This window comes from Patagioenas fasciata, chromosome 35, assembly GCF_037038585.1.
Source record: "Patagioenas fasciata isolate bPatFas1 chromosome 35, bPatFas1.hap1, whole genome shotgun sequence".
Classification (NCBI taxonomy): Eukaryota; Metazoa; Chordata; class Aves; order Columbiformes; family Columbidae; genus Patagioenas; species Patagioenas fasciata.
The window spans coordinates 3,716,132-3,743,494 of record NC_092554.1 but is presented as its reverse complement, the minus strand read 5'-3'; the positions used below and the strand labels follow the sequence as shown (position 1 = coordinate 3,743,494).

The window sequence follows — 27,363 nt, the reverse complement described above, 5'->3', positions numbered from 1 at the left end:
ACCCCACCCCCCCACCCCCCCCCCCGTTATTTTTAGCCCGGGGGGGGAACCCGACACCGCGGGGCCACCCTGTTTACGGGCAGCGGCGGTGACAGCGGGACGGCGGGGTCGGGGACACCCGGTGACGGGGACGGGGACACCGCGCGGGATGAGGGGGTCGGGGACACCCCGGTGACGGGGGGGCGGCTGGGGGGAGCCCTGGGGGGCACCGGGACGGGGGGTGGGACACGCTGGTGGCGTCCGGTGACAGGGTTGGGGACACCCCGGTGACAGGGACACGGGGGACAGGGGACACTGGTGACAAGGGTGGGGACACGGGTGACAAGGGTGGGGACACGGGTGACAGGGGTGGGGACACGGGTGACAGGGGACACTGGTGACAAGGGTGGGGACACTGGTGACAAGGGTGGGGACACGGGTGACAGGGGACACTGGTGACAAGGGTGGGGACACTGGTGACAGGGGTGGGCACACGCGCTGCTGGGGGTTGGGGACAGTGGGTGACGGGCCGGGGGTTGGGGACACTCGGTGACGTCGGTCGGGGACACCCGGTGACAGGGACCACGTGGGGTGGGGACACCGGTGACAACGCGACACCCACGGCACCGGGGGCCCTGCGGGGGTCACCTGGTGACAAAGGGGGGACCCGTGGAACCCCCCAGGACTTTGGGGTCCCCCAGGTCCTTGAAGATCCTTCAGCTCCTCGAGGGACCCCCAAGATCCTCAAAGGACCCTCCAAGGTCCCCAAAGGTCCCCAAGGTCCCTAAGGTCCCTAAGGGTCCCCCAGGTCCTTGAGGACCCTCCAAACTCCTCTAAGTCCTCACAGGTCCTTGAAGGTCCCCAAAAGTCCTGAGGAACCCCCAAGGTCCTTGAGGAACCCCCCAAGATCCTTGGGGTCCCCAAAGGTCCTTGAAGGTCCCACCAGGTCCTTGCAGGTCCCCCCAAGATCCCTGGGGTCCCCCAGGTACTTCCAGATCTCCAAAGGTCCTTGAAGGACCCCCCAATATCCTTGGGGTCCCCAAAGGTCCTTGAGGAACCCCCCAAGATCTCCCAAGTCCCTGAAGGTCCCGCCAGGTCCTTGAAGGACCCCCCAAGATCCTTGAGGTGCCCCAGGTCCTTGCAGGTCCCCAAAGGCCTCTGAGGAACCCCCCAAAGATCCCCCAGGTCCTTTAAGTTCCCATCAGGTCCTTGAGGAACCCCCCAAGATCCCCCAGGTCCTTGAAGGTCCCACCAGGCCCTTGAGGAACCCCCCAAGATCCTTGGGGTCCCCAAAGGTTCTCGAGGAACCCCCCAAGATCCCCCAGGTCCTTTAAGTTCCCACCAGGTCCTTGAGGAACCCCCCAAGATCCCCCAGGTCCTTGAAGGTCCCACCAGGCCCTTGAGGAACCCCCCAAGCTCCTTGGGGTCCCCAAAGGTCCTTGAGGAACCCCCAAGATCCCCCAGATCCTTGAAGGTCCCCCCAGGTCCTTGAGCGCCCCAGGCCCTCGCGGGACCCCCCAATCTCCCCAAAGCCCCCACCCCCCGACCCTCCGGTGTCCCCCACCCCCACCCCCACCCCCACCCTGCCGTCCGTCCCCTCCCCCGCTCCCCCTCCCCCGCCCCCGCCCCCCGCCGCGGCCATGGGGGAGCCCCCGGGCTGCTGCGAGCGCGTGGCCATCAACGTCTCGGGCCGGCGGTTCGAGACCCTGGGCCGGACGCTGCTCCGCTTCCCGGACACGCTGCTGGGCGACCCCCGGCGCCGGCGCCGCTACTTCGACCCCCGGCGGCGCGAGTACTTCTTCGACCGGCACCGCGGCGCCTTCGGCGCCGTGCTCTACTACTACCAGTCCGGGGGGCGGCTGCGGCGCCCGCCCGACGTCCCGCTCGACGTCTTCCTGGACGAGCTGCGCTTCTACCAGCTGGGCGAGGAGGCCGAGGGGCGGCTGCGCGAGGCCGAAGGCTGCGGGGCCGAGGCGCCGGCGCCGTTGCCGCGGGGGCGGCTGCGGCGCCGCGCGTGGCTGCTGTGCGAGCACCCCGAGAGCTCGCGGGCCGCGCGCGCCGTGGCACTGCTCTCCGTGCTCGTCATCCTGGTCTCCATCGTCGTGTTCTGCCTGGAGACGCTGCCGCAGTTCCGCCCCGGAGCCGAGGGGGCGCTCGCCGTGAGTGGGGGCGGGGGCGGGGGGGGGGCGCGGTGTCGGCGTGGTGCTGGGTCCCAACAGGGTCCTCATCATCATCACCATCCCCATCCTCATCCTCATCCTCCTCACCATCCTCATCATCCCCATTATCACCCTCATCATCCTCCTCCTCCTCATCATCGTCATCATCATCACCATCCCCATCCTCATACTCCTCACCATCCTCATCATCCCCATCATCCTCATCATCCCCATCATCCTCCTCATCATCATCGTCATCGTCATCCTCATCATTCTCATCATCGTTGTCATCATCATCCTCATCATCCGCTTCAGCATCATCGTGGTGCTGGGTCCCACCATGGTCCTCATCATCGTCATCAACCCCATCATCATCGTCATCCTCCTCACCATCCTCATCCTCATCATCCTCACCACCATCATCATCATCATCCCCATCATCCGCTTCGCATCATCGTGGTGCTGGGTCCCACCACCTCATCCTCATCCTTATCCCCATCATTGTCATCATCCTCATCCTCATCCTCTTCAGCATCGTCACGGTGCTGGGTCCCACCATGATCCTCACCATCCTCGTTCTCTTCATCATCATCTTCATCATCATCTTCATCGTCGTCATCATCATCATCCTCATCCTTGTGATCCTTCAGTCCCATCATCTTCATCCTCATCATTCTCATCATCCTCATCCTCATCATCCACTTTGACATTGTCGTGGTGCTCGGTCCCACCATCCTCATCATCATCCTCATCCTCATCCTTGTGATTCTCCATCCCATCATCGTCATCCTCATCATCCACTTTGTACTCGTGATGCTTGGTCCCACCGTGCTCTTCATCATCCTCGTCCTCATCATCCTCCTCACCATCATCATCCTCGTCCTTGTGATCCTCAATCCCATCATCATCATCTTCATCATCTGCTTCGTACTCGTTGTGACGCTTGGTCCCACCGTCCTCTTCATCATCATCATCATCATCCTCCTCAGCTCTTCCTCAGCTTCATCATCATCACGCTCATCCTCATCCTCTTCCCTCCATTCGCCTTCAGCCATCTCTTGCTCTTCTTCATCATCACCGTAGTCCTCGTGTTCCTCTTCCTCTTCTCTTCCTCTTTTTCTTCCTCCTCCTCTTCTTCTTCATCTTCCTCTTCCTCTTTTTCCTCTTCTTCCTCTTCCTCCCATTAACCCATACCGGGAAGGGGACCCAGGCGTCCGGCTGTGTTCTAACCCCCAGTAACCCATACGGGGAGGGGGACCCAGGCGTCCGGGTGGGCTCTGACCCTCATTAACTGACACTGGGGGGGGACCCAGGCGTCCGGGTGGGCTCTGACCCTCATTCACTGACACTGGGGGGGGACCCAGGCGTCCGGGTGGGCTCTGACCCTCATTCACTGACACTGGGGGGGGACCCAGGCGTCCGGGTGGGCTCTGACCCTCATTAACTGACACTGGGGGGGGACCCAGGCGTCCGGCCGCCCCTAACCCCCCTCTCTCTCCGCAGCCGCACCCCAACGCCTCCTCCCCGGCGCCGCCGCCCGCACGGGGGGGCCTGAGCGACCCGTTCTTCGTGGTGGAGACGGCGTGCATCTGCTGGTTCTCGCTGGAGCTGCTGGTGCGGCTGCTGGCCAGCCCCAGCAAGGCCGCCTTCTTCCGCAGCGCCATGAACCTCATCGACCTGGTGGCCATCGCGCCCTACTTCGTGGCGCTGGGCGCGGAGCTGGCGCGGCGGCGCGGCGCGGGGCAGCCGGCCATGGCGCTGGCCGTGCTGCGCGTGGTGCGCCTGGTGCGCGTCTTCCGCGTCTTCAAGCTGTCGCGCCACTCCACGGGGCTGCGCATCCTGGGCCGCACGCTGCGCGCCAGCATGCGCGAGCTGGGGCTGCTCATCTTCTTCCTGCTCATCGGCGTCGTGCTCTTCTCCAGCGCCGTCTACTTCGCCGAGGCCGAGGACGCCGGCACCGCCTTCACGTCCATCCCGCAGGCCTTCTGGTGGGCCGTGGTCACCATGACCACGGTGGGCTACGGGGACATGGCGCCGGTGACGGCGGGCGGGAAGCTGGTGGGCTCGCTGTGCGCCATCGCGGGCGTGCTCACCATCTCGCTGCCCGTGCCCGTCATCGTCTCCAACTTCAGCTACTTCTACCGCCGGGAGCTGCGCGGCGGCGACGGCGGCGACTACGTCCCGCCCCCCCCGTGCCCCGCCCACCCGGCCCCGCCCACCCCGCCCGCCACGCCCAAGGCGGGGAGGGGAGAGTGGGGAGGGGAGGGGGCGGAGCTGCTGGACGGGGAGGTGGGGGGGGGGAGGGGGAGGGGAGGGGGGAAGGGGCCGGGGGGCGCGGCTGGTGACGGAGGTCTGAGGGGGGAGGGGCGCGCGGGGGGCGCGAGGATAAATGGGGGCGCACGAGGACGTGTGGGGGCACACAAGGATGTATGGGGGTGCACGAGGACATATGGGGGCGCACAAGGATGTATGGGGGTGCACGAGGACGTATGGGGGCGCACAAGGACATATGGGGGTGCACGAGGACATATGGGGGTGCACGAGGGTAACTGAGGGTGCACGAGGACACGCGTGGGTACACAAGTGTGCACCAGGACAAACGAGGGTGCACGAGGACACACGAGTGTGCACAAGGACACACGAGGGTGCACGAGGACACACGGGGGTGCACGAGGACACACGAGTGTGCACAAGGACACGCGGCGGCGCACGAGGACACACGAGGGTGCACGAGGACACACGAGGGTGCACAAGGACACATGAGGGTGCACGAGGGTGCACGAGGACACACGAGGGTGCACAAGCACATGTGGCAGTGCACGAGGACACACGAGGGTGCACGAGGACACACGAGTGTGCACAAGGACACGCGGTGGTGCACGAGGACACATGAGGGTGCACGAGGACACACGGGGGTGCACGAGGACACACGAGGGTGCACAAGGACACACGAGGGTGCACGAGGGTGCATGAGGACGCACGAGGGTGCACGAGGACACACGAGGGTGCACGAGGACACACGAGTGTGCACAAGGACACATGAGGGTGCACAAGGACACACGAGGGTGCACGAGGACACACGAGTGTGCACAAGGACACGCGGCGGCGCACGAGGACACACGAGGGTGCACGAGGAGGCCCGAGGACAAACTGGGATCGCGCATGAGGACGCACGAGGATCCAGGACACACGAGCGTGCCCGGGGCTGCACAAGGACACACGAGGGTGCACAAGGACGCACGAGGCTGCACGAGCGTGCATGAGGACACACAAGGACACACGGGGATGCACGAGGACAGATGAGGACACACGGGGATGCACGAGGACACACAAACGTGCACGAGGCTGCACGAGCGTGCACGAGGACACACGGGGACGCACACGAAACGCCCATCCCCCCCCCGGCCCCTCCCCCACTCCCCCCGGGATCCCGCGCGGCCCCTCGTGCGACGCACGCGCGCGTGTGACACGGCGACCCCGGGTGACCCCGGGGACAATAAAGGTGACGGTGGCACTGGGGGGGTCACGAGGGTCCTGGTGCAAAGCGGGGGGGTCACGGGGACCCTCGTGCGAGGCCCGGGGGGGTCACGAGGGTCCTCGTGCGAGGGCCAAAGCGGCCCCGGCTGCTGCTGAGGCTGCAGGTTTATATTTAGGGGACCCAGCCGTCCGGGCGGGGGGAGGGGGGGACGCGGGGGTGGGGCGAAGGCAGCCGGACGCCTGGGTCCTTCCCGGACGCCTGGGTTCCTTGGGGAGGGGGGGAAGGGTGACCCCTAAGTGACCGGAGCCTGCACCTCCCCCCCCCAACTGGTTCCCCAGCCCAAAGCAGTGACCCCCAGTCCCCCCCAGTGACCCCCAGTGACCCCCAACCCCTCCCAGTTCCCCCCCCGTCCCCCCAGTCCCCCCGGAGGACCCGCTGGAGGACCGAGCCCCCCGGGCCGCCAGGGGGCGCCAACCCCGTGCGCAGCTGCGCGGCGCCAACCCCGGAAGCCACGTGCAGGCCAAGCGGAAGAGGCGAGACAAGCAGACCGGAAGTGACGAGCGGAACGGAAAGCGGCGGCGGCAAAAACCGGAGGAGGCGGTGGCGGCGGCGGAGGGCGGGGCCGGAAGGGGCGCGGCCGCTTCCGGCGCGATGCGGTGCGAGCTGCGCGGCCCGGCCGGGCCGGTGCCGCTGCCCGACGGGCGGCCCGTGCTGCTGGGCCGGGGCCCGCTCACCGGCGTCACCGACCGGAAGTGCTCCCGCCAGCAGGGTCCGTGCGCAACCGCAGCCGGGACCCCGAGCACCCCCGGGACCCCCGAACCCCCGGGAACCGCCCCCCGGGACCCCCCCGGGACCCCCAGACCCAGCACCGGGACCCCAAACACCCCCCGGGACCCCAAAAACCCCACACAGAGCCCCCCCAGGACCCCCCCCACAATCGGGGGTCCCCCTCAGCTCTTTGGGACCCCCCAGCACCCACAGGAACCCCCAAACGGCCCCCGGGGACCCCCGGGATCCCCCAGGACCCCTATGACCCCCCAACCCCCCCCAGGATCCCTCTGAGCCCCCCGGGATCCCTCAGGACCCCTCTGACCCCCCAACCCCCCCCAGGATCCCTCTGAGTCCCCCGGGATCCCCCAGACCCCCCCAAACTCCCCAGAGCCCTTCAGGACCCCTATGACCCCCCAACCCCCCCCAGTATCCCCCTGACCCCCCCAAACTCCCCAGAGCCCCCAGGACCCCTCTGACCCCCCAACCCGCCCCAGGATCCCTCTGAGCCCCCCGGGATCCTCCTGACCCCCCCAAACTCCCCAGAGTCCCCCAGGACCCCATGACCCCCCAACCCCCGCCAGGATCCCCCTGACCCCCCCAAACTCCCCACACCCCCCCAGGACCCCTCTGACCCCCCCAGGATCCCCCCAGGATCCCCCAGACCCCCCCCGGACCCCATGACCCCCCAACCCCCCCCCCGTGCCCCCCAGGACCCCAATTTCTGACCCCCCGCCCCCAATTTGCAGTGGAGATCGTGGCCAATTACGCGGAGGGGACGGCGCTGGTCACGCAGGTGGGGGGCGGGGGGGTCCTGGGGGATTTGGGGGGTCCTGGGGGCATTTGGGGGCCCCTGAGGGGGAGCACTTGGGTGTCTCAGAGCAATTTGGGGGGATCCAGGTTGATTTGAGGGGCCCAGGTTGGTTTGGGGGGCCCAGGTTGGTTTGGGGGTGCCCAGGTTGGTTTGGGGGGCCCAGGTTGGTTTGAGGGGCCCAGGTTGGTCTGGGGAGCCCAGGTTGGTTTGAGGGGCCCAGGTTGGTTTGGGGGGCCCAGGTTGGTTGGGGGGGCCCAGGTTGGTTTGGGGGTGCCCAGGTTGGTTTGGGGGGCCCAGGTTGGTTTGGGGGGGCCCTAAGGCCGTGTCGGGGGCGGGGGGGGACAGTGGGGGTGACCCCCGAGGTTTGGGGTGTTTAACGTCGGTGCCCCCCAGCGCGGGGTGAACCCCAGCTCGGTCGGGGGGGCCCCGCTGGGCCGGGGGGGGCGCGCGACCCTGCGCCCCCACCAGACGCTGCACCTGGTGAACGGGAAACACCCCCTGGAGCTGCACGTGGAGGGGGGGCCCCGAGAGCCCCCGGCCCCCCAAAAACCACCCCGAGACCCCCCCTCCCCCCCACCCCCCGAGAGCCCCCCCCCCGGGCCCCCAACCCCCAAGAAACGGCCCCGGGACCCCCCAACCCCCACAAAACACCCCCCCGACCCCCCATCCCCCCCACTCCCCAAAAAACGAACCCCTGCCCCCCCATCCCCCCCCACTGCCCCCCCCGCCCCCCCCTCCGGCGTTTGGCACCACCTGGGGTCCCTCCTGGTGTTCGAGCCCCCCGGGCTGCGCCCCAGCGCTCAGGTACGACCCCAAAATCCCCCCGTTTCACCCCATTCTTGGGGTGCATTTCCTTCTGGGGGGGGGTCCCCACATTCTAGGGACCCCCCCTTGTGCCCCCCCCCCAGATCGCGGGGTTCGACCTGGACGGGACCCTCATCACCCCCAAATCGGGGAAGGTGTTTCCCACGGGGCCTGATGACTGGAGGTGAGGTTTGGGGGGCAGTGGGGGGATTTGGGGGTGCGGGAAGGTCCTAGAGGGGTTTGGGGGGGTCAGGGGGATTTGGGGGTTTATTTTGGGGTCCCCCCCCATTTTTGTCTCCCCCTCCCCCAGGATTTTGTACCCCGAGATCCCCAAGAAGCTGAAGCAGCTGCACAAGGAGGGGTACAAGGTACAGCCCCCAAACCCAGTGACCCCCTGACTCCCCCAAAACCCCCTGACCCCCCAACCCCCCCAGGCCCCCGTGAACCCCCAAACCCCCCCGGCCCCCCCTGACCCCCGTGTCCCCCCAGCTCGTGGTCTTCACCAACCAACTGGGCATCTCCCGCGGGCGCCTCCGGCCCCAGGACTTCAAGGTCAAGGTCGAGGCCGTGACCCAGCGCCTGGGGGTCCCCCTGCAGGTCTGTGGGACCCCCCTGGGGTTTTGGGGACCCCCCCGTGTTTTGGGGACCCCCCTGGGTTTTGGGGACCCCCATCTCTGTGTCCCCATTGCAGGTGCTGGTGGCCACGGGGCCCGGGATTTACCGGAAACCGGTGCTGGGGATGTGGGACCACGCGTGCCAGGAGGTGACCGGGGACACCGGGGGGAGACTGGGGGCCCTGGGGGGCACTGGAGGGACTGGGGGGGAATTGGAGGGGACTGGGGGCACTGGGAGGGAATTGGGGGGACTGGGAGGGATTGGGGGGGAACTGGGGGCAGAGGGGACTGGGGTGGGTCTGGGGGCACCGGGAGGGACTGGGAGCTGGGGGGGGCACTGCCTGACCTGAACTGGTCTGGACTGGTCTGCACTGGTGTGGACTGGTGTGGACTGGTCTGCACTGGTGTGGACTGGTCTGAACTGGTGTGGACTGGTCTGCACTGGTGTGGACTGGTGTGAACTGGTGTGAACTGGTCTGGAATGGTCTGCACTGCTGTGGACTGGTCTGCACTGGTGTGAACTGGTCTGGACTGGTCTGCACTGGTGTGAACTGGTCTGGACTGGTCTGCACTGGTGTGAACTGGTCTGCACTGGTGTGAACTGGTCTGGACTGGTCTGCACTGGTGTGAACCAGTCTGAACTGGTGTGAACTGGTCTGGACTGGTCTGCACTGGTGTGAACTGGTCTGGACTGGTCTGCACTGGTGTGAACCAGTCTGAACTGGTGTGAACTGGTCTGGACTGGTCTGCACTGGTGTGGACTGGTCTGGACTGGTCTGCACTGGTGTGAACCAGTCTGAACTGGTGTGAACCGGTCTGGACTGGTCTGCACTGGTGTCTCTGGGTCCCACAGGCGAACGGGGACGTGACGGTGTCGGTGGCCAAAAGTTTCTACGTGGGGGGTGAGGAGGGGCGGGGGGGTTCCTGGGGGGGATTGGGGGTCCTGGGGGGGTCCCGGGGGTGTTTGGGGGTGTCCCTGGGAGGGGGCGGTGGGGGTCCCTGGGGGGAGTTGGCGGTCCCTGGGGGTGTTTGGGGGCCCTGGGGGGGTCCCAGGGGTGTTTGGGGGTGTCCCTGGGGGTGTTTGGGGTCCTGGGGGGTGTTGGGTTTTCTGGGGGGGTCTCAGGGTTTGGGGTCCAACCCTTGGCTCCCCTCCCCCAGACGCCGCCGGCCGCCCCCGGCTCTGGGCCCCCGGCCGCCCCAAGAAGGATTTTTCCTGCAGCGACCGCCTGGTGGGGACCCCAAAACCTGACCCCCCCCGAGATAACCCTGACCCCCAGGGACCCCCAACATAACCCTGAACCCCCCCCGAGATAACCCTGACCCCCAGGGACCCCCAACATAACCCTGACCCCCCAGGGACCCCAACATAACCCTGACCCCCAGGGACTCCAACATAACCCTGACCCCCCCCGAGATAACCCTGACCCCCAGGGACCCCCAACATAACCCTGAACCCCCCCAAAATAACCCTGAACCCCCAGGGACCCCCAACATAACCCTGAACCCCCCCAAAATAACCCTGAACCCCCAGGGACCCCCAACACAACCCTGACCCCCCCCAAAATAACCCTGAACCCCCAGGGACCCCCAACATAACCCTGACCCCCCCCAAAATAACCCTGAACCCCCAGGGACCCCCAACATAACCCTGACCCCCCCCAAAATAACCCTGAACCCCCAGGGACCCCCAACATAACCCTGACCCCCCCCAAAATAAACCTGAACCCCCCCTCTGAACCCCCCAACATAACCCTGAACCCCCAAAAAAACCCCTGAACCCCCCAAGATAACCCCCAGACCCCACCCCCACCCCAGGGACCCCCAAAACCCCCAAATCTTGGAGAACCCCCCATTCCCTCCCAGCCCCCCCAGCTCCCCCCTCCCCCCCGCTGACCCCTCCCCCGCTGGCCCCTCCCCCCAGTTTGCTCTCAACGCCGGGCTCCGTTTCCACACCCCCGAGGAGTTCTTCCTGGGCTGGGCCCCCGCGCCCTTTGACCTCCCGACCTTTGACCCGGTGAGTGACACCCCTACCCCCCCACGCCCCATGTCCGGGCCTGACCTCTGACCTTTGCCCTCTGCCCCAGCGCCAGCTTGACCCCGCGGCTCCGCCCATCGACCCCCCCGACGCTCCCCTATTGGCCACCGGGCCCGAGGTCGTGGTGGCCGTGGGGTTCCCAGGGGGTGAGTGACCTCTGACCTCCGACCCCGAACAATGACCCCTGACCCTGCCCTGACCTCTGACCTTGACCTCTGCCCCCAGCCGGCAAATCCACCTTCCTGAAGCGGCACTTTGTCCCCGCCGGATACGCCCACGTCAGCCGGGTGAGGGCAGCCGCCCAGCCCCATAGCCCCCCATAACCTGCCCCATAACCCCCACAGCCTGCCCCATAACCCCCACAGCCTGCCCCACAACCTGCCCCATAACCCCCCATAACCTGCCCCATAACCTGCCCCACAGCTGCCCCCTGTGACCCCCCTGACCCCGTGACCTCTGTAACCCCTGAGGCCTGTGACCCCCTGACCCCTGTGACACCATGACCCCCCGTGACCCCTGTGACCCTCTGACCCCTCTGATCCTGACCCCCATGCCTCCCTGACCTCTGTGACCCCCTGCGACCCTTGCCCCCGTGACCCCCTGACCTCTGTGACCCCCCTGCCCCTGTGACCCCTTGACCCTGGTGACCCCCTGCCCCCAGTGGCCCCTGCCGACCCCATGACCCCTGCTGACCCTGTGACCCCGTGCCCCCTGGTGACCCCGTGCCCCCTGGTGACCCCGTGCCCCCTGGTGACCCGGTGCCCCCTGACCCCAGGACGCGCTGGGCTCCTGGCAGCGCTGTGTCGCCGCCTGCGCGGCCGCGCTGGCCCAGAAGCGGGCGGTGGTGATCGACAACACCAACCCCGACCCCCCCGCGCGCGCCAGGTGACGGGGGGGACAGCCGGGGGGGGGGCCCCAAAACCGCAGGAGGCCCAAAACCTGGGGGGGGCCCAAAACTGGGGGGGGTGGGGCCCAAAACCGGAGGGGGGGTGTCCCCAAAACCATGGGGGGACCCCAAAACCAAGGGAGGCCCTAAAACCAAGGGGGTCCCCAAAACTGGGGTGGGGTCCCAAAACCAGGGGGAGTTCCCCAAATCCACAGGGGGGTGTCCCCAAAATCGGGGGGGGTCCCAAAACTGGGGTAGGGGTCCCCAAAACCAGGGGGTTCCCAAAACTGGAGAAGGCCCTGAAGCTGGGGGGGTCCCAAAACCAGGGGGTGTCCCCAAAACCGGGTGGGGGGGGTCCCCAAAACCATGGGGGGTCCTGAACATCCTAGGATGGGGGGGATGGTGCCTCCATGGGGCCCCAAAACCTCCCAGGACCCCCCCAGAATCCCCCCACACCCCCCCAGAACCCCCCCCAAATCCTCCTGGGAACCCCCCAGGACCCCCCCACATCCTCCTGGGAACCCCCAGGACCCCCCCAGATCCTCCTGGGAAGCCCCAGGAGCCCCCAACCCCCTCCCCAGGTTCGTGTCCTGCGCCCGCGCCGCCCGCGTCCCCTGCCGCTGCCTCCACTTCACGGCCTCGCTGGAGCAGGCGCGGCACAACTGCCGGGTACGGGGGCCGGGGTTTGGGGGTCCCGACCCCCCCGGGGCTCGGGGGTCCCTGTTCCCCCTGATCCCCGTTTTCCGGTGTCGCCTCCCCCCAAGTTTCGGGAGATGACGGACAGCGGCCACGTCCCCATCACCGAGGCCGTGCTGCAGGCGTACAGGTCGGGGGGACCGGGGGGGGCAGGGGGGTTTTGGGGGGTCAGGGGGGTTTTGGAGGGTCCAGGGGGGTTTGGGGAGCCCTGGGGGTTTTAGGGGTCGAGGGGGTTTCGGGTCCTGGGGGGTTTGGGGGGCTCTCAGAGTTTTGGGGAGCCCTGGGGGGTTTGGGGTCCAGGGGGATTTGGGGGACCCTGGGGGTTTGGGGGGGGCTGGGGGATTTGGGGTCCCTGGGGGGTTTGGGGAAACCCTGGGGGTGTTTTGGGGGGTCCAGGGGGTTCTAAAGATTTTGGGGGGGTCCCAGTGCCCACCCTGACCCAAACTCTCACAGTTTTACCCCGTTTCCTCTCCTCTTTTCCCCCTTTTCTGCCCCAATTTCTCTTTCCCCGCTCCTGGGGGGTTTCGCCCCATTCTCCCCCCATTTTGGGCCGCCCCTCCCCCCCAGGAGCCACTTCGTGCCCCCCTCCCCCGCCGAGGGCTTCACGCAGATCCTGCGGGTGGCGTTCGTCCCCGATTTCGGGGACCCCGGGGACCCCGCGCGCCGGCGCCTGTTCCTGCAGTTCAGCGAGGGGTGACCCCGCCCCTCCCCGACCCCGCCCCTCCCGGACCCCGCCCCCGAACCCCAATAAAGGCGCCGCCCCTCCCCCGCAGGCCTGGTTTATTGCAGAGTGGGGGAGGGGCGGTCACGGCGTCTCCATCGATTCGCCCTCTGCGGGAGATGGGGGAGGGGACGGTCAGGGACCCCCGTGTCCCCATCCCCCCCGTCCCCCCATGTCCCCCCAGCCCTGTCCCCAAAGTCCCCACATGCCCATGTCCCTGTATCCCCTATATCCCCAGTGTCCCCCCAATGTCCCCGTGTCCCCCGATGTCCCGTTGTCCCCCCAGTGTCCCATTGTCCCCCTGTGTCCCCCAATGTCCCACTGTCCCCGCAGTGTCCCTCTGTCCCTGTATCCCCCATCCCCACTGTCCCCCCAGTCCCTCACAATGTCCCCGTGCCCCCACCCACCCTGTCCCCACAATGTCCCCCTATGTCCCACTGTCCCCCCGTCCCGCTCACTGAGCTCATTGAACAGGAAGCGCCCCCCGTGTCCCCATTGTCCCCCCCATTGTCATTGTCCCCCCCATCCGTCACTGATGACGTCACGGATGACGTCACTCACTGATGACGTCATTGAAGAGGAAGGCGTCCTGGTACTCGCGCATGTGCTGCGGGCATTGTCCCCGTGTCCCCTCCCATCCCCCACTGATGATGTCACTGACCCCGTGTCCCCCCCCGTCCCTCACTGATGATGTCACTGACCCCGTGTCCCCCCGTCCCTCACGGATGACGTCACGGATGACGTCACGGACTCGCTGATGACGTCATTGAAGAGGAAGGCGTCCTGGTACTCGCGCATGTACTGCGTGCATTGTCCCTGTGTCCCCCCTGTCCCCCACTGATGACGTCACGGATGACGTCACGGACTCACTGATGACGTCATTGAAGAGGAAGGCCTCCTGGTACTCGCGCATGTACTGCGTGGAGCGCGACTCGTCCAGGAACAGCGAGTACACGCGCTTGATGTCCTCCACCTGCACCTCCCCCCCCTGCGGCAGGGCGGGGACGTCAGGGGACCCCCAAAACAGGGGGGACCCCCAAAATGGGGCAGACACCAAACACCCCCCCTGGCCTGGGGAACCCTGGGGAACCCCAAACCCCCCCAACCTGTGGACCCCCAAAAACATGGGAGACCCCTGGGAACCCCCCAAAACCCTCCAGACTGTAGAACCCCCCCCAGTCCCCCCCAAACAAACACCCCCAGCTCCCTCCCACCCATCTGGGGATCCCCCCCAACCACCAAGGAAGGGACCCCGGTGTCCGGCCCCCCCAGCAGAGGGGACCCCCAGTAGAAGGGACCCCAGCATCTGGCCCCCCCAGCAGAAGGGACCCTGGCGTCCGTCCCCCCCAGCAGGGGGGAACCCCAGCGGCAGGGACCCCGGCGCCCTGCCCCCCCAGCAGAAGGGACCCCAGCGTCCGGCTCCCCCAGCGGCAGGGACCCCGGCATCCAGCCCTCCCAGCAGAAGGGACCCCCATTGGAAGGGACCCAGGTGTCCGGCCCCCCCGCGGGAGGGACCCCAGCGTCTGCCCCGCCCCCAGCAGAGGGAACCCCAGCATCTGGCTCTCCCAGCAGAAGGGACCCCCAGCGGAAGGGACCCCCAGCGGAAGGGACCCTGGTGTCCGGCCCCCTCCACAGCAGGGACCCCGGCGTCCGGCCCCCCTCAGCAGAAGGGACCCCTAGCGGAAGGGACCCCGGTGCCCAGCTCCCACGGCGGCGGGGACCCCCAGGGCGGCGGGGACCCCCAGGGCGGCGGGGACCCCGGCGCCCGGCCGCACCTTCCTGCGCCGCGCCACCAGGCTGGCGGCCGTGATGAGCTGCATGGCGTAGCGCAGCGAGGTCTCCAGCCCGATGCGCGTCAGCACCGCGAACGCGTCCTCCGTCATCTCCACGTCCTCCTCCTCGCACCTGGGGGACAACCGGGGACTCTGGGGGGTCCGGGGGGTTCTGGGCGGGTGGGGGGGTCGCGGGGGGGTTCGGGGTGTCCTGGGGGTGGTTCTGGGGGGCTTTGGGGGGGTCCTGGGGGTGGTTCTGGGGGTCTTTGGGGGGGTTTGGGGTGTCCTGGGGGTGGTTCTGGGGGGCTTTGGGGGGTTTGGGGTGTCCTGGGGGTGGTTCTGGGGGTCTTTGGGGGGTCCTGGGGGTGGTTCTGGGGGTCTTTGGGGGGGCTTGGAGTGTCCTTGGGGTGGTTCTGGGGGTCTCTGGGGGGGTCCTGGGGGTGGTTCTGGGGGAGTCTGGGATGTCCTAGGGGTGGTTCTGGGAGAGGTTCGGGGAGTCCTGGAGGGGGTTTTGGGGGGGTTTGGGGGGGTCCTGGGGGTGGTTCTGGGGGTCTTTGGGGGGGTTTGGTGGGGTCCTGGGGGTGGTTCTGGGGGAGTCTGGGGTGTCCTTGGGATAGTTCTGGGGGGTCTGGGGGAGATTGGGGGGGTCCTGGGGGGGTTTTGGGGGGGTCCCAGGGGTGGTTCTGGGGGGGGTCCCGGGAGTGGTTCTGGGGGTGGCTCTGGGGGTCCTGAGGGGGGTGGGGTGTCCTGGGGGTGGTTCTCGGGGGCTTGGGGGGGTCCCGGGGGGGGTTCTGGGGGGACTGGGGGGGTCCCAGGGGGTGGTTCTGAGGGGCCTGGGGGGGCTTCTGGGAGGACTGGGGTGGTTTGGGGGGGTCCCAGGGGTGGTTCTGAGGGGCCTGGGGGGGCTTCTGGGAGGACTGGGGTGGTTTGGGGGGGTCCCAGGGGTGGTTCTGGGGGGCGCTGGGGTCCCCTGGAGGGGTTTGGGGTGTCCTGGGCAGGGTTGTGGTCTCCTGGGGGGGTGTTGGGGATCTTGAGGATCCATTTGCACCCAGAACCAGGTTCTACCCCTCGGGTGTCACTGGGAGTTCGGGGTATTTTGGGGTATGGGGGGTATTTTGGGGTCCCAGGGGGGTGTTTGGGCCGTACTGGATCTTGAGGATCTGGCGCGCGTCCTTGTCCCCGTAGGGGGGTTATTTTGGGTGTGGGGGGTGTTCTGGGGTCCCGTACCGGATCTTGAGGATCTGGCGCACGTCCTTGTACCCGTAGGGGGGTTATTTTGGGTGTGGGGGGTGTTTTGGGGTCCCGTACCGGATCTTGAGGATCTGGCGCGTGTCCTTGTCCCCGTAGGGGGGTTATTTTGGGTGTGGGGGGTGTTTTGGGGTCCCGTACCGGATCTTGAGGATCTGGCGCGTGTCCTTGTCCCCGTAGGGGGGTTATTTTGGGTGTGGGGGGTGTTTTGGGGTCCCGTACCGGATCTTGAGGATCTGGCGCGTGTCCTTGTCCCCGTAGGGGGGTTATTTTGGGTGTGGGGGGTGTTCTGGGGTCCCGTACCGGATCTTGAGGATCTGGCGCGTGTCCTTGTCCCCGTAGGGGGCCGTGGAGATGATCAGCAGCCGGTCCAGCAGGTCCAGGGGCAGCCCGTGCGGGCTCTGGTGGCTCGTGCCGCGGATCCTGGCGGCGGGGGACACGGGGACAGTGTGGGGTGACAGCGTGGGGTGACAGCGTGCGGTGACAGCGTGCGGTGACAGCGTGCGGTGACAGCGACAGTGTGGGGGGACAGCGTGGGGTGACAGCGACAGTGTGGGGGGGAACATGGTGACAGTGTGGGGTGACAGCGTGGGGTGACAGCGACAGTGTGGGGGGACAGCGTGGGGTGACAGCGACAGTGTGGGGGGGAACACGGTGACAGTGTGGGGTGACAACGTGGGGTGACAGTGACAGTGGGGGGGGACACGGGGACAGTGTGGGGTGACAGAGTGGGGTGACAGTGACAGCGTGGGGGGACACGGGGACAGTGTGGGGTGACAGTGACAGCGTGAGGTGACAGTGACAGTGTAAGGGTGACAAGGAGACAGTGTGGGGTGACAGTGACAGTGTGGGGGTGATGGTGACAGTGTGGGTGACACACACCCCATGTGATGCTGCGGTTGGTGGCGCGGTGACATGGTGACAGTGTGGGGGTGACTCACCAGATGATGCCACTGTTGGTGGCAACAGTGACACGGTGACAGTGTGGGGGTGACATGGTGACAGTGTGGGGGTGACACGGTGACAATGAGGTGACACACTCACCGGGTGATGCTGCGGTTGGTGGCACAGTGACACAGTGACAGTGTGGGGGTGACACGGTGACAGTGTGGAGGTGACGGTGACAGTGTGGGGGTGACGGTGACAGTGTGGGGCGACACGGTGACAGTGTGTGGGTGACACACTCACCGGGTGATGCCGCGGTTGGTGGCACAGTGACACAGTGACAGTGTGGGGTGACACGGTGACAGTGTGGGGGTGACACACTCACCGGGTGATGCTGCAGTTGGTGGCACAGTGACACGGTGACAGTGTGGGGGTGACAGTGTGGGAGTGACGGTGACAGTGTGGGGTGACACGGTGACAGTGTGGGGTGACTCACTCACCAGGTGATGACGCGGTTGGTGGCACAGTGACACGGTGACAGTGTGGGGGTGACACGGTGACAGTGTGGGAGTGACGGTGACAGCGTGGGGTGACTCACTCACCGGGTGATGCCGCGGTTGGTGGCCATGATGAGCACGGGCGCCAGGTCGCTCTCCAGCGCGCGGTTGAGGAAGGAGAAGCACTCGATGTCCAGCATGTGAACCTCGTCGATGAACAGCACCTGGGGCACGGGGGGCAGGGGTCAGGGGCGTCCCGGGGGGCCTGGGGGTCCCAATGGGGTCCCCACGCACTCACCCCCGGGATCACGTCGGCCTTTCCCTCCTCGCGCCACTCGGACACTTTGGCGTTGATCTGCTCGCGAACCTCGGCCTTGATCTCGCCCGTGTCACCTGGGGGGGGTATGGGGTTAGGGGGGGGGGTTGGGGGCTATGGGGGGTTTGGGGGTTATGGGGGGGTTTGGGGGATTTGGGGGGATCTGGGGGTTATGGGGGGTTTGGGGGTTATGGGGGGTTTGCGGGTTATGGGGGGGTCTGGGGGCTATGGGGGGTTTGGGGCTTATGGGGGGTTTGGGGCTTATGGGGGGATCTGGGGGTCATGGGGGTTTGGGGGTTTATGGGGGATTTGGGGGGATCTGGGGGTTATGGGGGGATCTGAGGAGTTTGGGGTTATGGGGGGCTTGGGGCTTCTGGGGGTCATGGGGGTTTATAGGGGTATGGGGGGCTCTGGGGGTCATGGGGAGAACTTGTGGGGTTTTGGGGCTGGGGGCGGTTCTGAGAACACTTCGGGGGCGGCTGAGGCAGCCCTGGGGTGGACAAGGGGCGGTTTGTGGGTCCTGGGGTCCGATGTGGGGCAGATGTGGGGCAGATGTGGGTCGGCACCCGAGAACAGCGCCAGGAAGCCCTGCGTGCGGCTGTTGATTTGGTTCGGGGGTCGGTTATGGTTCGGTTGTGGGTTGGTTATGGGTCGGTTAGGGGTCGCTGTGGGTCAGTTATGGGTCAGATGTGGGTCAGATGTGGGTCCATACCCGAGAAGAGCGCCAGGAAGCCCTGCGTGCGGCTGTTGATGACGTCGATCTCGTGCAGCGACACCGTGTGAACGACCTCCTTGCGCTTCTGCAGCTCCCCGTCCGGACACTGAACAAACTTCGTCTGTGGGGCGGAAATGTGGGGCGGACATGGGGGTCAGGGACCCACACATCACCCCAAACCCCCCCAGCTCCCCGTCCGGACACTGAACAAACTTCGTCTGTGGGGCGGAAATGTGGGGTGGACATGGGGGTCAGGGACCCACACATCACCCCAAACCCCCCCAGCTCCCCGTCCAGACACTGAACAAACTTCGTCTGTGGGGCAGACATGGGGGTCAGGGACCCACACATCACCCCAAACCCCCCCAGCTCCCCATCCGGACACTGCACGAACTTCGTCTGTGGGGCAGACATGGGGGTCAGGGACCCACACATCACCCCACATTGTCCCACACATCCAGCCCCACACGCACCTGCGCCCCCATGACGTAGTAGTCACCCCACACTGTGCCCCACACATCCTGCCCCACACCGTGCCTGCGCCCCCATGGCATCGTAGTCACCCCACACATCCAGCCCTACACGTTGTCCCACACGCACCTGCGCCCCCATGGCATCATAGTTGCCCCACACATCCCTGCGTCCCACACACTGCCCCACATTGCCCCACACACCCCTGTGCCCCACACACTGCCCCACGTTGCCCCACACACCCCTGTGCCCCACACACTGCCCCACGTTGCCCCACACACCCCTGTGCCCCACACACTGCCCCACATTGCCCCACACACCCCTGTGCCCCACACACTGCCCCACGTTGCCCCACACACCCCTGTGCCCCACACATTACCCCACACATTGCCCCACACACCTGCGCCCCCATGGTGTCATAGTCGCCCCACACATTGCCCCGCATTGCCCCACATTGCCCCACACACCCCTGTGCCCCACACATTGCCCCACGTTGCCCCACACACCCCTGTGCCCCACACACCCCTGTGCCCCACACACCCCTGTGCCCCACAGACTGCCCCACGTTGCCCCACACACCTGCGCCCCCATGGCGTCGTAGTCACCCCACACACTGCCCCACACACCCCTGTGCCCCACACACCCCTGTGCCCCACACATTGCCCCACACTGCCCCACGCTGCCCCACACACCTGGGCCCCCATGGCGTCGTAGTCGCCCCACACACTGCCCCACACATTGCCCCACATTGCCCCACGCTGCCCCACACACCTGGGCCCCCATGGCGTCGTAGTCGCCCCACACACTGCCCCACACATTGCCCCACATTGCCCCACGCTGCCCCACACACCTGGGCCCCCATGGCGTCGTAGTCGCCCCACACACTGCCCCACACATTGCCCCACACACCTGGGCCCCCATGGCGTCGTAGTCGCGCGCGCGGGTGAACGAGCGGCCCAGCTTGGAGATCTTGCCCGTGGCCTTGTCGATGGTGATCACGTCCCTGCGCGGGGCCTTCGCTCATTTTGGGGCCATGTCGGGACATTTGGGGCCAATTTCGGGCCATTTGGGGCCATTTGGGGCGATCCCGGCCCCCGCCCCCCCGCCCATCCTGCCCTTCCCACCCGTTCCAGCCTCCCCCGCCTCCTTCCCGGGCCCCCCCGCCCAAACCGCAGCTTTTTACCCCAAACCGCAGCTTTTTACCCCAAACCGCAGCTTTTTACCCCAAACCGCAGCTTTTTACCCCAAACGCCCTTCTCCCCAAACCCTGCCCCGCACCGGCGATCGTGCCCGCTCCACGGCTCTTTCGCCCATTTCACCGCTCTCCCCGGTTTCGGGCTCTTCCTCCCCATTCTCCTCCACCCGATTCACTCAACTTTCACATTTTTAACCCATTTCGGGCGGTTTTGTGCCACTTTTGAGGGTTTTCACCACATTTTCCGCTCCCGCCGCACAATTTGGGCTTTTTTACCTCACATTTCTTCTTTTTACCTCACATTTCTCCTTTTTTACCCCATATTTCTGCCTTTTTTACCTCACATTTCTGCCTTTTTCCTCACATTCCTCCTTTTTTACCCCATAATTCTGCTCTTTTACTCCATAACTCTCCTTTTTTACCTCACATTTCTTCTTTTTACCTCACATTTCTCCCTTTTTACCTCACACTTCTGCCTTTTTTACCTCACATTTCTCCTTTTTCCCTCACATTTCTCCTTTTTCCCTCACATTTCTCCTTTTTCCCTCACATTTCTCCTTTTTTCCCTCACATTTCTCCTTTTTTACCTCATATTTCTGCCTTTTTTAACCCACCTCTGCCTTTTTACCTCTTATTTCTAATTTTTACCTCACATCTCTCCCTTTTTCCCACATTTCTCCTTTTCTAGCTCACATTTCTGCCTTTTTATCTCACATTTCTCCTTTTTTACCTCACAATTCTCCTGTTTTACCTCACATTTCTAATTTTTACTTCTTATTTCTAATTTTTACGTCACATTTCTGCCTTTTTACCTCACATTTCGCCTTTTTTACCTCATAATCCTGCTCTTTCATCTCATAACTCTCCTTTTTCACCTCACATTTCCTTCTTTTTACCTCACATTTCTCCCTTTTTCCCTCACATTTCTCCTTTTTTACCTCATATTTCTGCCTTTTTTACCTCACATTCCTCCTTTTTCACCTCATAATTCTGCTCTTTTACTTCATAACTCTCCTTTTTTACCTCACATTTCTCCCTTTTTACCTCACATTTCTCCCTTTTTACCTCACATTTCTCCCTTTTTTACCTCACATTTCTCCTCTCTACCTCACATTTCTTTTTTTACCTCACATTTCTCCTTTTTTACCTCACAATTCTGCTCTTTTACCTCATAACTCTCCTTTTTTACCTCACATTTCTCTCTTTTTACCTCACATTTCTCCCTTTTTACCTCATATTTCTGCCTTTTTTCCCTCACATTTCTCCTTTTTCCCTCACATTTCTCCTTTTTCCCTCACATTTCTCCCTTTTTACCTCACATTTCTCCCCTTTTTACCTCACAACTCTGCTCTTTTACCTCACAATTCTCCTGTTTTACCTCACATTTCTAACTTTCACCTCTTATTTCTCCTTTTCCCCTCACATTTCTGCCTCTTTACCTCTTATTCCTGCTCCTTCTCCTCGCGCTCCCGTCACCTCAGCCCGGGCGCCATCTTGTGCCGCCCCTCCCCCCCTTCCCGCCTCCCCAATCCCCCAAACCCGGGGTCCCCCCCAAACCCGGGGTCCCCCCCAAACCCGGGGTCACTCACCCCGCCTGCACCTTCTCCTTGGTCAGCGACTCGATCATCTTGGTCCCCAGGTCGTAAATCGTCTCCATCTCCGTCGTCTTCAGCGTCAGCTTCCCCACTTTGGTTCCCTGCACAACGCAAAGGTTTGCGGGCGTTTCGGGGGCGTTTTGGGGGGTTTTGGGGTCCCCCGGGGGGATTTTGGGGTCCCCCGGAGGGATTTTGGGGTGTTCTGGGGGTTTGGGGGGCGTTTTTGGGGTGTTTTGGGGCGTTTTTGGGCCCCCTCACCGTGCCGGTCGCCGGGCGGTCGATCTGGATCTCCACCACCTCCCCCTCTATGATCTCCGTCTCCTCCCTGTGAAAAAAACCACGCAAAACACCCCAAAATTCAGAGGGGGGGCCCCAAAAGTGGGGGAGGGGACCCTAAAAATGAAGCGGGGACCCTAAAAATGGGGGGGGGGGTGGAAATTGGGGCGAATCCCCTGGAATTGGGGTGAGGTTGGAGTGGAGCTCAAAATGGCGCCAAAACGGGGAGAGGCCTCCAAACGGCTCCAAAACGGGGGGAAAAACGGGAAAATGGGGAAAAAACAACACGGAAATGGGGAAAAAACGCTTGAATTGTGTGGGAAAAGGTGAAAATGGGGCGAAAATCCCCAAAATGGGGATGAAAAGGGGAAACGCGGAGGGAAAGTGGCGGGAAAGGGGAAGGCGGCGTGGGGAAAAATAAACAGGGAAAAAGGGCCAAAATGGGTTAAAAAGGGGAAACTGAAACAGGGAAAATGGGGGAAACAGAAACGTTTAAAAAATGGTGTAAAAAATAAGAAAAACGGGAAAAAAAAACTTAAAATGGGGCGGAAAAGCCCCAAATCGGGCAAAAATGGGGATGGTGGAGGAAAGGAGCACGGGGGGGGGGCGCTGGTTTTGGGGTAAAACACGGGGATTTTGGGTCACGCCGATGGAGCGCCCGAAGGGCTGTGCTGGGGGGGTGGGGCTGTTCTAGGGTTGGTTTTGGGGTAAAATACAGGGATTTTGGGTCATGCCGATGGAGCGCCGGAAGGGCTGTGCCGGGGGGGTTTGGGGGCTGGTTTAGGGGTGATTTTGGGTCATTTTGGGGCGGTTTTGGCTCACTTGATGCGCACGCCGATGGAGCGCCGGAAGGGCTGTGCCGGGGGGGTTTGGGGGCTGGTTTAGGGGTCATTTTGGGTCATTTTGGGGCGGTTTTGGCTCACTTGATGCGCACGCCGATGGAGCGCCGGAAGGGCTGTGCCGGGGGCGTTTGGGGGCTGGTTTAGGGGTGATTTTGGGTCATTTTGGGGCGGTTTCGGCTCACTTGATGCGCACGCCGATGGAGCGCCGGAAGGGCTGTGCCGGGGGGGTTTGGGGGCTGGTTTAGGGGTCATTTTGGGTCATTTTGGGGCGGTTTCGGCTCACTTGATGCGCACGCCGATGGAGCGCCGGAAGGGCTGTGCCGGGGGGGTTTGGGGGCTGGTTTAGGGGTGATTTTGGGGCGATTTTGGGCGGTTTTGGCTCACTTGATGCGCACGCCGATGGAGCGCCGGAAGGGCTGTGCCGGGGGGGTTTGGGGGCTGGTTTAGGGGTGATTTTGGGTCATTTTGGGGCGGTTTTGGCTCACTTGATGCGCACGCCGATGGAGCGCCGGAAGGGCTGTGCCGGGGGGGTTTGGGGGCTGGTTTAGGGGTCATTTTGGGTCATTTTGGGGCGGTTTCGGCTCACTTGATGCGCACGCCGATGGAGCGCCGGAAGGGCTGTGCCGGGGGGGTTTGGGGGCTGGTTTAGGGGTGATTTTGGGTCATTTTGGGGCGGTTTCGGCTCACTTGATGCGCACGCCGATGGAGCGCCGGAAGGGCTGTGCCGGGGGGGTTTGGGGGCTGGTTTAGGGGTGATTTTGGGTCATTTTGGGCGGTTTCGGCTCACTTGATGCGCACGCCGATGGAGCGCCGGAAGGGCTGTGCCGGGGGGGTTTGGGGGCTGGTTTAGGGGTGATTTTGGGTCATTTTGGGGCGGTTTCGGCTCACTTGATGCGCACGCCGATGGAGCGCCGGAAGGGCTGTGCCGGGGGGGTTTGGGGGCTGGTTTAGGGGTCATTTTGGGTCATTTTGGGGCGGTTTCGGCTCACTTGATGCGCACGCCGATGGAGCGCCGGAAGGGCTGTGCCGGGGGGGTTTGGGGGCTGGTTTAGGGGTGATTTTGGGGCGATTTTGGGCGGTTTTGGCTCACTTGATGCGCACGCCGATGGAGCGCCGGAAGGGCTGTGCCGGGGGGGTTTGGGGGCTGGTTTAGGGGTGATTTTGGGTCATTTTGGGGCGGTTTCGGCTCACTTGATGCGCACGCCGATGGAGCGCCGGAAGGGCTGTGCCGGGGGGGTTTGGGGGCTGGTTTAGGGGTGATTTTGGGTCATTTTGGGCGGTTTCGGCTCACTTGATGCGCACGCCGATGGAGCGCCGGAAGGCCTGCGTGAGCGCCTCGGTGCGGCTCATCTCCAGGGAGAAGATCTCGCTGCCCGCGATGGCCGTGAAGGGGGTGTCGGGGCCCAGCGCCTGCGCCAGCCCTGCAACACGGGTTTGGGTGAAATCCAGGGGGTTTTGGTCAACCTGTGAGGTTCTGTCACCCTGCGACGGTTCGGGAACAATCGGCAGCGTTTTGAGGACAACCTGCGACGTTTTGGGGGGAATCGCGGACGTTTTGGCCGCTCACCCACGGCGGCTGCTGTTCTCTGGTTCCCGGCCGTGCCATCAATAGTCACGGTCATTTGGGTCATTTCAGGTCACTTTGGTCACTTTGGTCACTCACCCATGGCCATCGCTGTCTTCCCTGTCCCCGGCTGTCCCGTTATCACCACGGCCAGGGTCATTTTGGGCCATTTTTGGTCATTTTGGTCACTTCAGTCATTTTTGGTCACTTTGGTCATTTTTGGTCATTTCTGTCACTTTGGTCACTTCAGTCATTTTTGGTCACTTTGGGTCACTTCAGTCATTTTTGGTCACTTTGGTCATTTTTGGTCACTTTGGGTCATTTGGGTGATTTTGGTCATTTTTGGTCACTTTGGGTCATTTTCAGTCATTTTGGTCACTTTGGGTCATTTTTGGTCACTTTGGGTCATTTGGGTCATTTTTGGTCACTTTGGGTCATTTGGGTCATTTTTGGTCACTTTGGGTCATTTGGGTCATTTTTGGTCATTTTGGTCACTTTGGGTCATTTGGGTCATTTTTGGTCACTTTGGGTCATTTGGGTCACTTCAGTCATTTTTGGTCACTTTGGGTCATTTGAGTCAATTTCAGTCATTTTGGTCACTTCGGGGCATTTTGGTCATTTTTGGTTGCTTTGAGTCATTTGGGTCATTTTCAGTCATTTTGGTCATTTGGGTCATTTTTGGTCACTTTGGTCACCTTGGGTCATTTTGGTGACTTTGGTCACTTTTGATCACTTCGGGTCATTTGGGTCACTTCGGTCATTTGGGTCATTCTGGGTCATTTTGGTCACTTTTGGTCATTTGCGTCATTTTGTGTCACTTTGGTCACTTTGGTCACTCACCCATGGCGATCGCCGTCTTCCCCGTCCCCGGCTGCCCCGCCATCAGCACGGTCAGTGTCATTTTGGGCCATTTTGGGTCACTTTGGTCACTTTGGTCACTCACCCATGGCGATCGCCGTCTTCCCCGTCCCCGGCTGCCCCGCGATCAGCACGGTCAGTGTCATTTTGGGCCATTTTGGGTCACTTTGGTCACTCACCCATGGCGATCGCCGTCTTCCCCGTCCCCGGCTGCCCCGCCATCAGCACGGTCAGTGTCATTTTGGGCCATTTTGGGTCACTTTGGTCACTTTGGTCACTCACCCATGGCGATCGCCGTCTTCCCCGTCCCCGGCTGCCCCGCGATCAGCACGGTCAGTGTCATTTTGGGCCATTTTGGGTCACTTTGGTCACTTTGGTCACTCACCCATGGCGATCGCCGTCTTCCCCGTCCCCGGCTGCCCCGCGATCAGCACGGTCAGTGTCATTTTGGGCCATTTTGGGTCACTTTGGTCACTTTGGTCACTCACCCATGGCGATCGCCGTCTTCCCCGTCCCCGGCTGCCCCGCCATCAGCACGGTCAGTGTCATTTTGGGTCATTTTGGGTCACTTTGGTCACTTTGGTCACTCACCCATGGCGATCGCCGTCTTCCCCGTCCCCGGCTGCCCCGCGATCAGCACCGCGCGCCCCGCGATCTTCCCCTCCCGGATCATCTCCAGCACCAGCCCCGCGGCGCGGCGGGCGCTCAGCTGCCCCACCATGCCCTGCGACACCTGCAACGGACCAAAACCGCCCCGTTTCACCCCAAAACAGGTGCCGAACTGCACCACCCCTCCTCGGGCACCCACGGGATAGATCTTCACGGGTTTCGCCCCAAAACGTGGGTCACACACCCCCCAACGGCCCCATTCCCCCAGGCACCCGCGGGACCCATTTTAACGGGTTTCACCCCAAAACTGCGCTGAGCTGGCCAAACGTGGCCTGGGAGCCCTCAAATGGACCAAAACCACCCCATTTCACCCCAAAACTGCGCTGAGCTGGCCAAACGTGGCCTGGGAGCCCTCAAATGGACCAAAACCACCCCATTTCACCCCAAATCGGGCTCCCCCCCCGTACCTGCCGCGGCTCCAGCGCCTCGTCCAGGCCCAGCCCCCGGATGTGGGAGTGCGCGCCTGGAACCACCAAAAGCACCCAAAATCACCCCAAAATCACACCGACATCACCCCAAACCCACCCAAACCCACACGGGAATCACCCAAAGCCCCGCCTGGGCCCCTCAGGACCCCCCAAATTCCATCCAAGTCACCCCAGATCAGCCCCAGATTCACCCCAAATTAGCCCCAAATTTCCCCCCAAATCAGCCCCAGATTCCCCCCAAATTAGACCGATTCACCCCAAATTAGACCCAGATTCACCCCAAACTGGACCCAGATTCATCCCAAATCAGCCCCAAATTTCCCCAAAACCAGCCCCAAATTTCCCCCCAAATCAGCCCCAAATTTCCCCATAAATCAGCCCCAAATTTCACCCCAAATCAGCCCCCCCCAAGTCAGCCCCAAGTTCACCCCCAATCAGCCCCAGATTCCCCCCCAGATTCCCCCCAATTCGACCCAAATTCACCCCAAATCCCCTCAGGACCCTCCCCCCGTTCCCGCGCCCCCCGCCCCGCTCACCGATGCGCTCGATCCGGGTCACGTCTCGCACCTCCGGGACTTTGGGGGTCGCCTGGGGGGGCGGGGGGGTCAGGGACCCCCAAACTCGTCTGACCCCCAACCCCCACCCCTCACAACTCCCCCAGAGCCCCCCGGGCCACCCATCCCGCCCCCCTCCCACCACCCCAAACTCTCCTGACCCCCGAAATCCGCCCCAAACCCCACAGGACCCCCCGACCTCCCCCCCCCAGCCCCTCCCGACCCCCCAAATCCCCCCAATTCCCGCCAGTTCCCGCCAATTCCCGCGCCCACCGTTGCCATGGCGCCGCTGGCTCCTCGCGCTCTCCTCGCGCGCGCCGGAAGTGGCGCGGGGCGGGAAACTCGGGAAGGTAGGCGGGGCCTCCCGGCGGCCGCTCTGGCGCCGGCCTCTCTATGGTGCGCGGTCCTCCAGCACCGTCACGGCCTCCCGGGCGGGGGTGGGGCTGCCCCATAGCTCGGCCTGTGCCCCACAGGCTGCCCCATAACCCCACAGCCTGCCCCATAGGCTGCCCCATAACCCCACA

General features: G+C 64.0%; 3 protein-coding genes across 5 annotated transcripts; 2 read left to right on the top strand and 1 right to left on the bottom strand.

The window, feature by feature from the left end:
• The first annotated feature begins 1,507 nt into the window (after nucleotides 1–1,507).
• Nucleotides 1,508–6,173, top strand: KCNA7 (potassium voltage-gated channel subfamily A member 7). The gene is given in 4 exon segments (XM_071801074.1): nucleotides 1,508–2,114; nucleotides 2,116–2,199; nucleotides 3,642–4,390; nucleotides 6,035–6,173. Coding segments are annotated over 4 exon segments (1,467 nt in total). The 5' UTR covers nucleotides 1,508–1,619.
• PNKP (polynucleotide kinase 3'-phosphatase) lies at nucleotides 6,156–13,097 on the top strand. 3 transcript variants are annotated; one of them, XM_071801106.1, is made up of 16 exons: nucleotides 6,156–6,385; nucleotides 7,134–7,180; nucleotides 7,592–8,002; nucleotides 8,107–8,186; nucleotides 8,313–8,370; nucleotides 8,492–8,599; nucleotides 8,694–8,765; nucleotides 9,470–9,518; nucleotides 9,775–9,845; nucleotides 10,538–10,630; nucleotides 10,701–10,797; nucleotides 10,877–10,938; nucleotides 11,427–11,536; nucleotides 12,066–12,206; nucleotides 12,302–12,363; nucleotides 12,801–12,933. In XM_071801106.1, exons 1-15 carry the CDS (start codon nucleotides 6,268–6,270, stop codon nucleotides 12,312–12,314), a joined length of 1,530 nt encoding a protein of 509 aa, XP_071657207.1. In that variant the 5' UTR covers nucleotides 6,156–6,267; the 3' UTR covers nucleotides 12,315–12,363; nucleotides 12,801–12,933. The 3 variants fall into 3 exon arrangements, with proteins under 3 accessions (XP_071657207.1, XP_065715745.2, XP_071657208.1); XM_065859673.2 differs by having other exon boundaries at nucleotides 6,158–6,385; nucleotides 12,119–12,206; nucleotides 12,801–13,097; XM_071801107.1 differs by lacking the exon at nucleotides 12,066–12,206 and having other exon boundaries at nucleotides 6,158–6,385.
• RUVBL2 (RuvB like AAA ATPase 2) lies at nucleotides 12,999–27,215 on the bottom strand. The gene is made up of 15 exons (XM_065859670.2): nucleotides 27,113–27,215; nucleotides 26,822–26,873; nucleotides 26,265–26,320; nucleotides 25,780–25,921; nucleotides 24,058–24,187; nucleotides 21,907–21,973; nucleotides 21,643–21,749; nucleotides 19,768–19,861; nucleotides 18,385–18,508; nucleotides 17,655–17,749; nucleotides 17,462–17,580; nucleotides 16,278–16,397; nucleotides 14,730–14,859; nucleotides 13,825–13,942; nucleotides 12,999–13,064 (listed from the first exon to the last, which is right to left on the bottom strand). The coding sequence occupies exons 1-15, from the start codon at nucleotides 27,119–27,121 to the stop codon at nucleotides 13,039–13,041; spliced, it is 1,389 nt and encodes a 462-aa protein (XP_065715742.1). The 5' UTR covers nucleotides 27,122–27,215; the 3' UTR covers nucleotides 12,999–13,038.
• Between the last annotated feature and the right edge of the window lie 148 nt (nucleotides 27,216–27,363).